Source organism: Macrobrachium nipponense, chromosome 18 (assembly GCF_015104395.2).
Source record: "Macrobrachium nipponense isolate FS-2020 chromosome 18, ASM1510439v2, whole genome shotgun sequence".
NCBI lineage: Eukaryota > Metazoa > Arthropoda > Malacostraca > Decapoda > Palaemonidae > Macrobrachium > Macrobrachium nipponense.
The window spans coordinates 83,743,834-83,759,763 of NC_087211.1; the positions used below are offsets into that span (position 1 = coordinate 83,743,834).

At 40.9% G+C, this 15,930-nt stretch overlaps 1 protein-coding gene across 1 annotated transcript in view; it reads left to right on the forward strand.

Annotated features, from left to right (window-relative positions):
* The window catches only part of LOC135197300 (nucleolar protein 10-like), a 34,701-nt gene that overhangs the window by 18,276 nt on the left and 495 nt on the right, over positions 1-15,930 (forward strand). The window contains exons 2-14 of the mRNA XM_064224436.1: positions 3,698-3,743; positions 3,900-4,114; positions 4,699-4,835; positions 5,295-5,507; positions 5,757-5,850; positions 6,164-6,313; positions 6,465-6,584; positions 13,190-13,334; positions 13,595-13,755; positions 13,941-14,107; positions 14,348-14,441; positions 14,898-14,969; positions 15,391-15,590. Coding sequence (XP_064080506.1) covers positions 3,698-3,743; positions 3,900-4,114; positions 4,699-4,835; positions 5,295-5,507; positions 5,757-5,850; positions 6,164-6,313; positions 6,465-6,584; positions 13,190-13,334; positions 13,595-13,755; positions 13,941-14,107; positions 14,348-14,441; positions 14,898-14,969; positions 15,391-15,590 — 1,814 coding nt within the window. The remainder of the gene's footprint in view (positions 1-3,697; positions 3,744-3,899; positions 4,115-4,698; positions 4,836-5,294; positions 5,508-5,756; positions 5,851-6,163; positions 6,314-6,464; positions 6,585-13,189; positions 13,335-13,594; positions 13,756-13,940; positions 14,108-14,347; positions 14,442-14,897; positions 14,970-15,390; positions 15,591-15,930) is intronic.

The following is a 15,930-nucleotide window of genomic DNA, read 5'->3' on the forward strand; positions in this document are numbered from 1 at the left end:
GATCCTGTGCTGAGGGATACTCTTCGATCGATGGTGGAACAAATGTGGGACAAGAGAGCGATAGAACTAGTACTAGATCAAAACTCCCCGGGGTTTTACAATCGCCTTTTTCTGGTTGCGAAAGCCTCGGGAGGCTGGAGACCAGTACTGGACGTCAGCTCTCTGAACAAATTTGTTCGGAAGGAGAAGTTCTCCATGGAGACTTCTGCTTCAGTCCTGGCGTTCATTACGACAAGGAGATTGGATGGTGTCTCTAGATCTCCAGGACGCCTACTTTCACGTCCCGATCCACCCTTCATCGAAGAAGTACCTCCGTTTCATGACGGGGGGAAGGATCTTTCAGTTCAGAGCCTTATTGTTTCGGCCTGTCCACAGCTCCTCAGGTCTTCACAAGCCTGATGAAGAATGTGGCGAGGTTTCTTCACCTCAAAGGAGTAAATATCTCTCTGTATCTGGACGACTGGCTCATCAGGGCCAGATCAGAGAGACAGTGTTTGGAGGACCTGAAGTTAACTTTAGATCTGATCAAAGCGTTGGGATTGCTCATGAACCTCGAGAAGTCGCAGCTGACTCCCAGACAGGACTTAGTCTATCTGGGGATTCGGATGGATTCTCGGGGTTTTCGAGTATTTCCTTCGCAAGAGAGAATCGCAAAAGGTTTGCGGATAGTCTCTCTCTTCTTAAGGAAGGAACATACGTCGGCGAGGGAATGGTTGAGCCTTCTAGGGACCCTTTCCTCGCTCGAACAGTTCTTCCCACTAGGAAGACTTCATTTACGTCCGCTTCAATTCTTCCTCAAGAAGTCTTGGAGTTGGAAAACTGGACAACTTTCGGACGTCTTTCCCATTCCAGTGGAGATAAGATCGCACCTGGAATGGTGGTTGCCCCATCTGGAAGAGAACAAAGGGATCTCTCTAAGGACACAGAACCCAGACCTAGTGTTGTACTCCGACGCGTCGGAGAAAGGTTGGGGAGCAACATTAGGCTCGAAGGAGGTGTCAGGCACCTGGGAACCAGCGCAGGTGACTTGGCACATAAACTGCAAAGAGCTCTTCGCCGTGCATCTGGCTTTGAAGAGTCTAGAACCTCTGGTGTCGAACAAAGTAGTGCAAGTAAACGTGGACAACACCACCGCACTTGCCTACATTCGAAAACAGGGAGGGACTCACTCCTCGTTCCTTTACGAACTGACGAGAGACCTTTTGCTTTGGACGTCTCACAGGAACATCTCCCTTCTGACAAGGTTCGTGCAGGGAGTAAAGAATGTGAGGGCGGACAGACTCAGCAGGAGGAACCAGGTCCTTCATACAGAGTGGACCCTACACGAGGAAGTGTGTCAAGATCTCTGGTCGCTGTGGGGGACACCTCATGTGGATCTCTTCGCCACATTCATTTCCAAAGGCTGGCAGTCTTTTGCTCGGTCGCGGAAGATCCAAGAGCTCTTATGGTAGACGCCTTCCTGCTAGATTGGTCTCGAGTAGACGTATATGCTTTTCCTCCTTTCAAAATCCTGGGATTAGTAATGAAAAAGTTTGTGGCGTCAAAGGAGACGAGGATGACATTGATAGCCCCCTTTTGGCCGGCCCAAGATTGGTTCTCGGAGGTGGTAGAGTGGATCGTAGACTTTCCAAGATCCCTACCAAGAAGGACGGATCTTCTCAGACAAACCGCACTTCAAGAGGTACCATCAAAACCTCCCCGCTCTCGCTCTGACTGCCTTTCGACTATCGAAAGACTTGTCAGAGCGAGAGGGTTTTCTCGCGAAGTGGCAAGCGCGATCGCGAGAGCACGCAGAACCTCCACTACGAAAGTATATCAATCAAAGTAGGAGGTTTTTAGAAGGTGGTGTAGATCTAAGAAGTTGTCCTCCTCCACTACCTCTATAGCGGAAATTGCTGATTTCCTTCTATTCCTGAGAGAGCAATCTCATCTAGCTGTATCCACAATAAAGGGATACAGAAGTATGCTCTCGGCTGTCTTCAGGAATAGAGGATTAGATCTGGCAGTAGGATAATAAAGATCCTCCACGATCATCATAAGGTCATTTGAGACTTCAAAGTCGAAGGAACCGGTCCCTCCGAACTGGAACCTAGACGTGGTCCTCAAGTTTCTTTCATCTGAAAGATTCGAACCTCCTCATCTGGCTTCGTTTCGAGACATCACCAGAAAATGCCTATTCCTATTATCTTTAGCTACGGCAAAGAGAGTTAGTGAATTACATGCTCTGCAAGATAAAGTAGGTTTCAAGGGAGACTCAGCTATTTGCTCGTTTAAGACACTGTTTTTAGCTAAGAATGAGAATCCCTCGAATCCCTGGCCTAAGTCATTTGAAGTCAAAGGCATATCGAGTCTCGTAGGAAGAGAAGCAGAAAGATCTCTATGCCCTGTAAGAGCTCTAAAGTTTTACATTCAGAGAAAGCATCAGATGGGAGGCTCTAGACAAGGTTTTTGTTGCGCGGTAAAAGACCCCACAAGACTGATGTCCAAGAATGCGCTGGCATTCTTTGTGAGGAACGTCATTACAGACGCGCATAAGGTCTGTTCTGACGAACAGTTACGACTGTTGAGAGTTAAAGCTCATGAAGTGAGAGCAGTAGCGACGTCTCTCTCGTTTCATAAGAATATGTCGCTTAAAAACATAATAGATACGACATTTTGGAGATGCAACTCAGTATTTGCATCTCATTACTTGAAAGACGTTCGTGTGACATATGAGAAGTGTTTTTCTCTAGGTCCTTTCGTATCGGCGGATACGATTCTGGGTACGGGAGCCGACACCAATCCTTAAAAGTATATACTTTTCTTCTTTTTGGATATGGTCTGGAGTCTCTTCGAACAATGGAGGACTTGGTTTAGCACGGGCGGCCATCTATGTTGTTCAGTAAGAGAATCTTGTCATATCTAATTAGATGAGTATAATTTTTTTTTTTTTTAGAAATTATGTATGTGTGCGTAGTGGTTTTGAGTTACGGTTGTTGTGACGAGTTCGGGGATAACTCGGAATAATCCTTAGTTCTAACATATGGTTAGGATCAGGTGGTCGGGATTGGTTGTGTGCTCCTTCATAAGGTGTATTGTCATATAAGTGGATCAGCACCCATTGACAAAGTCCTTTCAGGCTCTGCCGAGTAAGCGGATAAGACCCCATCGGCAGACCCACAAGAACTCTTGGCCATAGATCATATATCTCGCTAAAGTTTCTTGAGGTGATGCAGACTACTGGGCAAACACCCACGAAGTCTACCACCTATCAGGTAGGAACCAAGGTTTTATTTATACCTACAACATATGTTGTTTACCTGTCTATTCCATATAGTAGCTGTCTCTTACCCTCCACCGAAAGGTGCCAATCAGCTATGTATATATCTGACAGGTAAGTTGATTGTATGAAAATGATGTTGTTATGTTACAATAAAGTTTCATACATACTTACCTGGCAGATATATACATAGCTAAGACTCCGTTGTCCCCGACAGAAATTCAAATTTCGCGCCACTCGCTACAGGTAGGTCAGGTGATCTACCGGCCTGCCCTGGGCGGCAGGACTAGGAACCATCCCCGTTTTCTATCATATTTTCTCTCTTCCACCTGTCTCCTGCGGGGAGGCTGGGTGGGCCTTTAATTGTATATATCTGCCAGGTAAGTATGTATGAAACTTTATTGTAACATAACAATATCATATTATTTTTCATTTCAGTGGTTAACAGAGAGGAAAAGAAGACAGCTAACAAAAAGAGATGTTGGTAAGTATTTAATAATAGATGTTGCATATAGTACTTTCTTGCATATGAAATCTGTGTGATAAATTATTTTTTTATGTATACTCATTAAAGTCATTATATCAATCACGGACCTCCCTTTTTTTTAATTTTGACTCATGCGTTATATTGTTATTTCAGACATTCGTCGTAGAATAGAACTTCTGCAGGATTTTTCCATGCCCGATATCAGTAATTGTATTCGAAGTACACCGGATGGTCGCTGCATAATAGCTACAGGAACATACAAACCACGTGTAAGGTGTTACGAGGTGGCTGCGCTCTCGTTGAAGTTTGAAAGGGGGTTGGACTCTGAAGTTGTTCAGTTTGATATTCTTTCAGATGACTTTAGTAAGGTAAGAGAGTTCGATGTTTGTTTAAAATATTATGCCAATGGCTTTTTGCTTTATGAAGTTGTGTAGAGGCAGTAGAACAAGTTAGTGTGGTGAAACGAATATTATTTGAAGTTCTTTGGAAATAGGATAAGGAGTAAGATGAAGAAGTTCGGGTCAAGGAGTGGAAGAATTGCCAAGATAGCTTGGGCCATAACGTCAAAGAAGCAGAATAATCAATGAAGATACTAATGCCATGCCACAAAGCTGTAATGCTGTGGAAATTTTGCACGGGGCTTCTTCTTTCATTTAGAAGTCAGAGGTGAAATAAAAAAGACTTATCTTTTTTCTCTTAAGTTACCCCTTTTAATGGAAGATGGGTGTGCTTACAATTATAAAACCATTAGTATACAGGAGAAATAAGTTTCAGCATGTGGGGCAGCTTTTGCTATCATTATAATGCACTTTGGAAGTGATGTGGTTTTATTTTTGAAAGTATGTAGTATGTCTGGTTATGCCAATAAATATTGTAAATAAGAGGATTCTTGATTATGTTATGAATTTGACACTTTATTGTTTGTAAAGTAACCACAGAATATTTTTTCCAGTTGGTGTTTTTGCAAGATGACCGATACATCGAGCTCCATTACAAGGGTGGTAGATGGTTTAGAACCCGTATTCCTAAATTTGGAAGAGATTTAGCATATCATTACCCATCTTGCGACCTTTACATTTGCGCATCAGGGTGAGTATTTTTGTGTATTATATGTACATTTATAATCAGGTTAATGTAACATCCTTACATTAAAAAAAGAGAGGATATGATACGAGGGAATTTACTTTTCACATATTGTATTTAAAGATCTTAAGTGATACAACTGATTACGTTGTGTATGTTAGTATGAACTTATACTTTTTATGCAGTTTATGCTAGTACATAATAGCTTTTAACTATTTTGATGCTCTTTATACTAGTAGTAACTTTCGACAATAAATAGTTTTGAGAATAAATTGGAAGAATTCTCAGTTTTCATAGTGTCATCTTGGGGATAAGAAAAATAAAACAGATCTCAAAGATTGAACTTGATTGTTTTACATTAGTTATTTGGTTTTATTCTTGCACTTAATTTTTTTTTTTTCCAGTAATTTTTGTATGAAAAGTCTACCCATCCTAACTCAGTTCTTCTGTAATTCTTCCCAACAGGAGTGAAATCTATCGCCTAAACCTCAACCAAGGCCGTTTCTTGAATTCACTTCAGACAGATGCGCCCGGTGTGAATAAGTGCGAGTTCAACAAAGTTCATTATCTATTTGCGTGTGGGACTGAAGATGGCAGAGTTGAGGCTTGGGACCCAAGGTCAAGGCATAGGGTCGGAGTTCTGGACTGTGCGTTACATATGGCATCAGAAAATGTCCAGTAAGTAATTTGGTGCAACAGGAAATTTTCAGATTATACAATCTTTCAATTTAAAATACTCCCATTGGTATGAGTGTTGTGTTAAGTAAAGTCAGTATTGTTATTCATTAAACTGCTTTCATGAAAGACAAATGTTCATATAAAATGTAAGCTCTTTACTTTTACTGGAACCTTATTATGTTAGCAGATCATGTTTGGCTATTATTGCTGTGTTGTGATTTTGTCTGAGGCTATTTAACTATCTTTCAGATCAAATTGGTTTACTTCTATAAAACAGCTAGGTGTGACAGCTTTAGCTTTCAATGATGCCTTGACCCTGGGTGTAGGCACCCAGACAGGAAAGGTAAGTGCTTAGCATTAAAGTATAGTTTACACCAATGGTAAATCCTTTCCCCCCACCTTTTTTTTTTTTTTTTTTTTTTTGCCTGAAAGAAATGATGTTTCCTAGAGAAAATAAAAATATTTTCAATACTCAAGCCATTTTTTTTGTGCTGCATTATTTTTACTATTAGGTATTTAAGATCCTTATACGTATACTTTTTGTTTTTGTAGAGATCAAACACAAATATAAAGTGCTGACAAGCAAATTTCATTGATACAGTGTGAGGTAGATTTCATACACGAGAGAAATGTTAAAAATGATTTGTCTTTTCCAGATATTAATTTATGATATTCGGTCAGATAAACCACTGCTGGTTAAAGATCACTATGATGGGTTCCCAATCAATGATCTGGAGTTTCACAATGCATCGGGAAAGGTGATGTCCATGTCACCGAAAGTGGTCAAGATATGGGACAAAGAAACTGTAAGTATTGATTTGATAATAGTTATGTATTTGACTTCATAAGAAGGCAAATACATAACATTACCCTTACACATCTAGTTTTATATTACATCATTATCTCATTTTTAGGTTGTGACATTTAATAATGGAAATACTGCTTTCTCTTTTGTAGGGGGCTCCTCACACAAGCATTGAATCTACTGTTGACTTCAACGACCTATGCGTTGTACCTAATTCAGGAATGCTTTTCTTAGCCACAGAGGATACAAAGATGCAGTCATATTTCTTACCAGTAAGTGAAATAGGTGTCTCTTGATACTTTACTTGGAAATGTAGTAATGTAAAATGTGCTTTTTATATAGATATGTAAGCATTTGTATATGATATTAATGTTAATCATTTGACAGTCATTATGTAGTTTTCATTTCATATTTTTGGATGTGTCCTGTTAATAGAATATTCACTCTTGGCAGTAGGTGGATTATTTTAGTTTATATAAAGGGTCATTGAACCACATTTCTAGATTTATAAGACTTATACAAATGATATGTTGTTAAATGGGAGGTGAAAATTGTATGAGGGTAAAGGAGGGAGACACCTATGGGAGCAGATGAAAAGTAAAAGACAGAACTTGAAGTTACTATCTTAAAGTGGTAAAAACAGCAGTTTTCACTCACTTGGAGAGATGCTGAACTATTTTAAACATTGTATATAAAATTATTTACATTGCTTGTGGACAGACACTGCTTGTTTAGTTCTTAGCACTGCATCATTCTGCATTCAGCAAACAAAAAAATACTATTCGCCAATTAGGTTCTACGATGAGCATTTACTTAAGAACTGTGGACACCAGTTTGGTTTGAATCCTGAAGTGTTGTGAATGTTTTGATCTTGTCTCCCAGGTATTGTGCTTCTTTCTGGTTCTCTTCCTCACAAAATATTTGAAATACCTCTAGTAATGTAGCTTATGTTAATGCAAAGAAAGTTTTACGAGTGGTATGTTTTATGATACACAAATAAATTATTTGAGATTGTAGTGCGCATCATTGTCGAGTCTCTAAGATTGAAATTTACCAGAGTAGACAGAAACTTAGGTGAGGATAAACTTCACTTGCACTAGTGGTCATCATTGCTGTGAAACTTAAATCATAGCTAGTTACTAATTTTTTATATATTTCAAATGGCCTGGAAATTTCATTTGAGTTTTTTAGAATATTAGTTTCTATGTTAACATTCAAATTTGTTCATGAAACTTACCTGACAGATATATATATAGCTCTATTTTCTGAAGTCCGACAGAATTTAAAAATTCGCGGCACACGCAGTGGGCGGCCAGGTGGTAGTACCCATTCCCGCCGTGAGAGGCGGATATCAGGAACTATTCCCATTTTCTATTCATATTTTTTTCTGTCGCCGGTCGGTAAACAACTGTTTACAGACCTCCGCCTAGGATTTTGTTTAAAACTTCATTAGCCGCTTAAGTATCCTAATTATTCTTTCGATTATTAATGGATTTGTGGCTAGGCATACGCTATCGTAAATTTTTTCATTGCATTTGATGTCTGAAGCTAGTTAGCCTAGTTTCAGACTTTGTTGTCTGCATGGTAAGGTGAGGCTACCGGAACTTTCGGTAGACACTCGCTTAGTATTTATGACGTTTACATGTTTTCTTTGCATAAGTTCAATGTAATTAGTGTAATGTGTGACTGATTACGGAAGAAGGAGGATTCATGTACGCATTTTAGAGCGTGTTAGAATCAGGAGTTTTCCTCCACATTATCTTGATAAAACTATAGAAAGGTAAACAGAAGTTAGAAATAATGAACCTTCTAACCTCCTGTAGATTTTATTTTGCCTAACCCTGTGGTATGGCTTACGGGCCTAGAAGAAGTGTCTGCTAGAGGATTACATCAAGTAATCTTAGGCTAAAGTGCTCGCTCTCCAATCAGTGTTGTGAAGTGTAGTGCCCCGTGTGTTGTGGAGGGGGCGTCAGATCGGCCCCATAATGCCTCTAGGCCTGGACCTCTGTCGGACTCCCAGGACTCTGGGAGAGGGCATGTCGAAAGCCGCAAGAGGGTTACGGGGCTCCCCACCGATCTGGCGTCCCTTCGGCAGAACCTGTTGACGCTTCCCGGTTCAGGCTGCTAAAAGATCGTGCACGTGCACGAATCTTGAAGGATTGCTTCTCGTCCTCCGAGGCGTCCTCCCCGCGCAAGGGTTGGAGCTCTCGGAAGGACTCGCGCCCTCTAAGAAGCTTTAGAGAAAAGGACGCTTCACGTCCTCTCTCTCGTTAGGAGGGAACGTCAGATCGGCCCCATAACGCCTCTAGGCCTAGACCTCTGTCGGACTCCCAGGAAACCAGGGAGAGGGCATGTCAAAAGCCGAAGGAAGGTTACGGGTTTTTCATGCTGATCTGGCTTCCTTTCGGCAGGTCCTGTTGTCGCTTCCCAGGCTGCCGAAGATCGATCACGTGCACGAATCTTGAAGGATTGCTTCTCGTCCTCCGAGGCGTCCTCCCCACACAGGGGTTGGAGCTCTCGGAAGGACTCGCGCCCCCTAAAGAAGCTTTAGAGAAGAGGACGCTTCACGTCCTCTCTCTCTCGTCACGAGAGGATGAAAGAGTCCTGTGCCCTGTCAGGGCTCTCGAGTTATATTTACATAAAACGAAGGAAGTAAGAGGTCCTTCGGGTAATGTATGGTGCTCAGGAAGAGACCACCATTTACCCTTTTCGAAGAATGCACTGGCTCTTTTCCTAAGGGAAATATTAAGGAGGCTCATTCATCTTGCCAGAAGAGTGATTTGAGCCTCCTGCGAGTGAACGCTCATGAAGTTAGAGCTGTTTCAACCTCGCTAGCATTCCAACAAAAAGGGATTTGGTAATCAAGGACATTCTAGATTCCACCTTTTGGAGGAGTAACTCAGTATTCGTCTCCTCTCCTAATGGCGCTCCGTATACGTTATGTAACGTTCGCTTTTCTTCGAAAAAGCAAGCTGATAAGTTTGACGTCCGGGAAGCTGCTTTGCACAGTCAAACAACTTATGTCTCTGGTTCGGCATAAGAAGGGCAATTTAGACGTGAAGAAGCTTTTGGAGGTGCTCGACGTCCTATAGTGAGGACATTCTCCAGGACGCTCGGCAAGCACCTTGCGAGGGTGTCTTTTGGACGCTCGGCGTTCCTTTGCTGAGTGCGTTTCTGGAGATGGTCTTTTGCATTACTAAGACGCAAGTGGTCGCACAGGCGGCCACTGTCTTTGTAAGAAGGTATGAAGGTCTTTAAGGCCCGTCTTGAAGACGAAAGCCATACGTCTTCCTTTAGTGTTCACACACTTCAGGAGCAGCGTGCGGCTCTCCATGGAGACTCGCATGAGGACGTCCCTTGAAAATATTCAACGTCATATGCAAAAGCGGTTCGTCGTAACATTGAGATGTTGGAAAGGTCGCTCGCCAGGACGCCTCTTGGCGGGCCTTGCATGCATCAGGGCGCTCAACGAGTTCCTCTCTGAAACGTCGTTCAGAAGACTTGGTGTTCTCTGCTCAGACACGCTCGTAGCTAAGCAGGACGTTTTGAGGACGCTCAACAGGACGCTTTCCAAGGAGCTAAGAGGACGCTTTTGAGGACGCTCGGCAGGACTTTTGAGGACGCTCAGCAGGACGCTTTTGAGGACGCTCAGCAGGACGCTTTTGTGGACATTCGCCTTATTTTGTTTTCTTGAAGGAAAGAATTTAGGATGGAGATCGTTGTTCAGAATCCTATAAATATACTACGTATATTAACCTCGCGACATGGTTCTACTAAGCAGTTGAATTGTCCGAGGGGTAGGCGCATTTCCTAGTTATTCTACAGATTGCGACTTAGACGAGAAGTATTCTAATTGAACTGCAACTCTGGGTTGCCTGCAACCTCCCAGGAGTTTGTTTCAATTTTATATACTTATGGTTTTGTCACGACAACACCATTTCAACTTTTATATTTACCGAAATTCGTTTCGCCTAAATATAATTGCTCGAGCATATCTTTTATGCTCGGTGGTTCTAGCCGAACGCATTCCTTTGTGGAATATGGATTACCTGGCAACTCGGGATGACGAGTCAGCGGGAGCTCAAGCTCAGCTACTGCGTATTGAACTGCCTGATAGCAGCTCAGTATCAGCTGGGCCTCCGAGATGCATGGTTGGTTATGTCTCTCTCTCTCTCCTGCTTTGATTGACTACCGAACCGTATCTCTGCCCACAATCATGGACTTAGGTCTCTGATTAACGGGGTTTCTCGCAATTATGAAGGACCATCTACTGCTGTGACGATAGATTCCATCGCCTTCGATATTGCGAGAATTTTCAACAGAGATATCTCTTAGACTCTTTCATCTTTCTGTTTAACGCACGGTAACAGAAGTCTGTACAGTCTCCCGCTGCATCACACTGCGATAATGCGAATGATTTTGCAGACATCTGGGTTTGTCTTTAAAATATCTCATATTCGTAGGTGTACAATTGTTCATTGTTCAACCCGAATTAACAGATATGTCAAAAGACATCGCCTACTCTCCGACCTGACAGCTCTACTTCCAAATGTTCAGCCCATGAGAAGCAGTTCTTCAGGCAGCTTTCCCCTGTGTTTTCATTACTGAAGAACGCCCCGCTTTCATTGCAACTACGACTTCTCACCGGACAGCAATGAAATAGCGGTTAGCGTTTTCAGTCATTTGTAGGCACGGTTCAGAATCTTGAGAATCCTTCTCTCGATTTGTCTGTGAAGACGTAGGTTGCATTCAATATCTACCTTCGTCTTCAACGGTACAGAGCGATAAGATCTTCAAGAGTAATGGCAGCCTCTTGGCCAAGGCAAAGCAGTGCTGCCTATTTTCAGTGTTCAATCGGAGGAGGCCGTTTCTGGAGATAGTGAAGGGAAATGACTGTTCCTCCACCTCGACCTCTGTGAAGTTCCTTATGGTTCTATCTTTCCGTCTGAAGTATGAGATAAGCTAGAAGTCCTAACTATTGTAGAATATGCAAATATGTTGTTGACGGCCTCTAGGCTCAGAGATTCGGTTCTGTCAAACAACAAAGCTTCACGATCTTTGAGGTCTGTGGAGATCTTAAATTCTCTGGATCAAAGGTTCCGGCATGGAACTTAGACGTAGTCTGAGTTTCTGATGCCAAAAGCAATTCGAACCTATCCTTTCTGCGAACTTAATACACGTGACCAGAAAGGCTAATATTGTAACCGCTCTAGCCACGACAAAGAGGGTTAGTGAGGTTTTAGCCATCATCAGAGGTTTTGGCTTTAAAGGACATAATGCGGTCTGTCCTCTAAGCATTCCGTTCTTGATAAGAACAAGAAAACCTGTCTAACCCTTGACCCGAAGGCTTGGAGACCAAGGGTATGGCACAAATTATTGGGCAAGGGCATTAGAGAGTCCTGTGCCCTGTAGGGTCTCTCAAGTTTTATCTTGATAACACTATAAGAAAGTCAAGGTCAACGGACAATCTGCGGTGTTCCGTAAAAAGACCAGACTGGTTCATGTCCAAAAACACCCTGGCATTATAGCCAAGGAGTTCTTTTAAGAGGTCTCATTCATTGTGTTTGCACAAAGATTTTGAGATTTTTCTTAATATGAATGCTCAAGAGGTGAGGGCGCGGCCTCGGAAGCATTTCAACAGAGCATGACACTCAGTAACATCCTGAGTGCCACGCTTTAGCGAAGCAACTCTGTGTTCGCTTCACACTCCTGACAATCTGCGGTGTTCCGTAAAAAGACCAGACTGGTTCATGTCCAAGAACACCCTGGCATTATAGCCAAGGAGTTCTTTTAAGAGGTCTCATTCATTATGTTTGCATAAAGATTTGAGATTTTTTCTTAATATGAATGCTCAAGAGGTGAGGGCGCGGCCTCGGAAGCATTTCAACAGAGCGTGACACTCAGTAACATCCTGAGTGCCACGCTTTAGCGAAGCAACTCTGTGTTCGCTTCACACTCCCGACGGGATGTGAAGACGACATTTCAGATCCGTAAGTCGCTAGGACCATACATATCCGTAGATATATTATTGGGGGCAGGAAGCAACACTAATCCTATCCTATAGAAAAGGGATAGGTGTGCTTTTAACTTTGAAGGGTTGGTCGCTTGAGGCGCGTTCCTTTTCTTTAGCCTAGAAGTTATGGAACTAACTTTGATAGGTTAGGTCAGGTGGTGGTTTTAGCTTCATTGCCCTCAGAAGTATGGTCATATGGTCTAGTCACATTGTGGTCACGCCCCCGTTGATAGATCATTTAGAGCGCACCAGCATTACAGGTCTCTACCTCGCTGGCAACTCTAGTAACGCAGAAGCAGACTTTGGTGACAGTAATCACGAAGTCGGCTATGCTAACAGGTGAGGAACTAAGATGTATATCATCTACTTAATTTAAGTTTCCCAAAAAATCCTATTCTGTCTCTTCCCACCATCCGAAGGTGGGATTCAGCTATATATATATCTGTCAGGTAAGTTTCATGAACAAAATGTTATTGTTATAATACAATTAAGTTTGTTCATACTTACCTGGCAGATATATATAATTAAAGTGCCCACCCACCTCCCCTCAGGAGACAGTGGCACTGATAAAATATGAATAGAAAATGGGAATAGTTCCTGATATCCGCCTCCCACGGCGGGAATGGGTACTACCACCTGGCCGCCCACTGCGTGTGCCGCGAATTTTTAAATTCTGTCGGACTTCAGAAAATACAGCTATATATATATCTGCCAGGTAAGTATGAACAAACTTAATTGTATTATAACAATAACATTTTGCTTTGTTCCTGCAGAAAAATAACAAGATTCATTTGTACTGTATAATTATTACTACGAGGCTGCTATGTACCGTGTTCAATAATTGGCCTTTGCAATGATTTACAGAGTCTTGGACCTGCTCCCAAGTGGTGTGGTCATTTAGATGCTCTCATAGAAGAGTTAGAGGAGGAAGAATCTGCTGCCCAATATGATGATTACAAGTTCGTTACTGAAGAGGAGCTTGTGCAACTCGGCCTTCAGGACCTAATCGGTAAGATTTTAGAACTTGGCAAGAACCATTAAGCAGGGACATCCCATAGCAGGAGTAGTGCCGTCAGTACACCTCACGTGAGGGTCTTTGCAGCGTCCCTTTGGCCCCTAGCTGCCACCTGTTTCATTTCCTTTACTGAGCTTCCATTCATAGGCTCTTTCTTCCATCTGACTTTCTACTCTCACAGTGATAGGTAGAGATTTATAATGGAGGCTGACTTATTTGATAATTTCTAAATTGTTTTCTACCAATCTTTCCAGGTACAAATGTGTTGCGTGCTGTGATGCATGGCTACTATATGGACATTCGGCTGTATAACAAAGCAAGGTTGATTGCAAATCCATTCGATTACGAAGAATTTGTTCAGCGTAAAGTACGGCAGAAAATTTTGCAGGATAACACACGAGAAATTAAAAAGAAGGTACGTCTGTCTGAGATACTGTTTTTTAACATATCTTCAAAAAGGACCATACTCTATTTACTTCTTAAATTTCTTTTTAGTGTTCACTTAGTCAAGTTTTGTCAGTTGTAATTTACTCTAAATTATTGCATTTCAAATAATCATCTGGTGAGCAATAAGTTTAATTTTTGTGTTTTCGTCCTTAGAATCTTCCTAGCATCAACAGCGAATTGTACGAACGGCTGCTTGAGGATAAAGCTTCAGTTTTTAAAAAGAAAATGGAATCTGCTAGTACACTTTTGCAAGATGACAGATTCAGTGATTTGTTTGCTAATCCAGATTTCCACATTGACAAAGAGTCTGAGGCATTCAGGTAAATGAAAATTGTACTTATGTTTCTGGATATGCTGAAAAAAAAAAGGTTGTTATACAGTAATCTTAAAAATATTAAGAAGGTTACCTCATTAAGGTTTGCTTGATAATCACAGGAATTAGGGTGAATGAGTGACATGTTTAATTTAAGGCTTGCGCTGAGTGTGTGCACAGGTGTATGTGTAAGTGCTAAGTTCACTTAAATGTGCTCAGGTATTTAACATAATTTTCTACTTTTTAGATTGGTAAACCCTACTCTTAGTAAAATGGACAAGAAAAAGGCGCTGGAAAAGCAACACGAGGAGGATGAGGAACTCGAATACCTGAAAGCCAGGGTAAAGTACCTTCACATTTAAAAAAAAAATATTATGTACTCAAGACTTCGATCCTATAATTGTAGTTTCTGGTAGTAATGTTGTAAATACATGTGTCTGCAAAATCACTTGTATAAAATCTTTTGTACAAATACATGCGTAATTTTTTTATAATTTGGGCAAAAGGGATGGAGTTACCAGATGCAAGAAATGAACAGGCATCAATAAAAAAATGAAAATAATCATCTCTCATTGCTAGTTGTTAATGTCCACTGGTAAATCAATAAAATTGTCATGATGAACGTTGAATATGGAAAACCCATTGTGCCCAAAGATCCACTGAACTATTCTTGAAATGTTATCTTAGTATGCCAGCACAGCTAGTAGAGAGCTTTGCTCAGAATTACAAGATTTTTTTTTTTATTCCTTGTGATACAGTGTATGTTATGATAAATTTTTACTTTTTGTATTTTGCAGGAAGGTTTAGGTCAGTCAGAAAGTTCAGACTCTGATTCAATCTTTGGAGAATCTGACGATGAGAAAGAAACGGTAAGTTAATAAAGTTTCTTTGTTTCTTATTTGCTTTTTTCCTAAGTTATAATGCTAAGTTGCTTCAGAATGATATACTGTATGTGCTTTTTGTTTTATAAAATGTCCTAATATCTTGGGTTGTAACGTTTTCTCAAAATTATATAGGGATGACTTGTCAGTTGGATGAAATTGAAACTCTCTCATGGCATACTAAACTATTTTCAGTTCTCTCTACATTTCTAGCCTACGCAAGTCATCTATAGGTTTTCATATGAGTTTTAAAGCTTACGAGAAAAAATATTCCATTTAAGTTTTTTTATAATCTGCATGAAATTCACAAAACCAAAACCCATGAACTTCAAGGGGCAACTGTTCTCATTTGTCTGTGTGTACAGATATTGTATTTTTTTAATAATTAAAAAAGATTTTATCTCTACAGAAAAAGATGAAGATGGTTCAAAAACATGAAGAAAAGATGAAGAAGATTAAGATGAAGAAAAAGAAACTGGAAGAGAAGTCAGCCAACACATCGGTCAACCCACCCACAGAAAAGCCAAAAGAAGGAAGCACCAGTCGGCTACAGTTCGCTGAAGCAGACTCGCTCTCTGACCTCAAAGCTAATAGAAAGAAGTTGAGCAAGTGAGTTTTCCATCCCACATATTATGTTCTTAACTTAATGTTAGAAGGAGGAGAATGTTTGTTGAATCTTAAGAGTTATATAGGGCTAGCTGAATTGTGGTAATACAAATTCAGTAACTTGACATTGGCTTTGTTACTAATAGACTTATTTTTTGTTGAATTATTAATCATATGGACAAGTTGATGTGGGAAATTTTTACCAATAGGTAAAGCCTCATATTTTGTATTATTTAAATTAAATAATGACAATGTAAATACACTACAAAATAAGAGGCTATACTTGTTGGACTTTCAATACAATAAGAGAGACGTTGGCTAAGCAAGGAAAAGAGTTAATCAT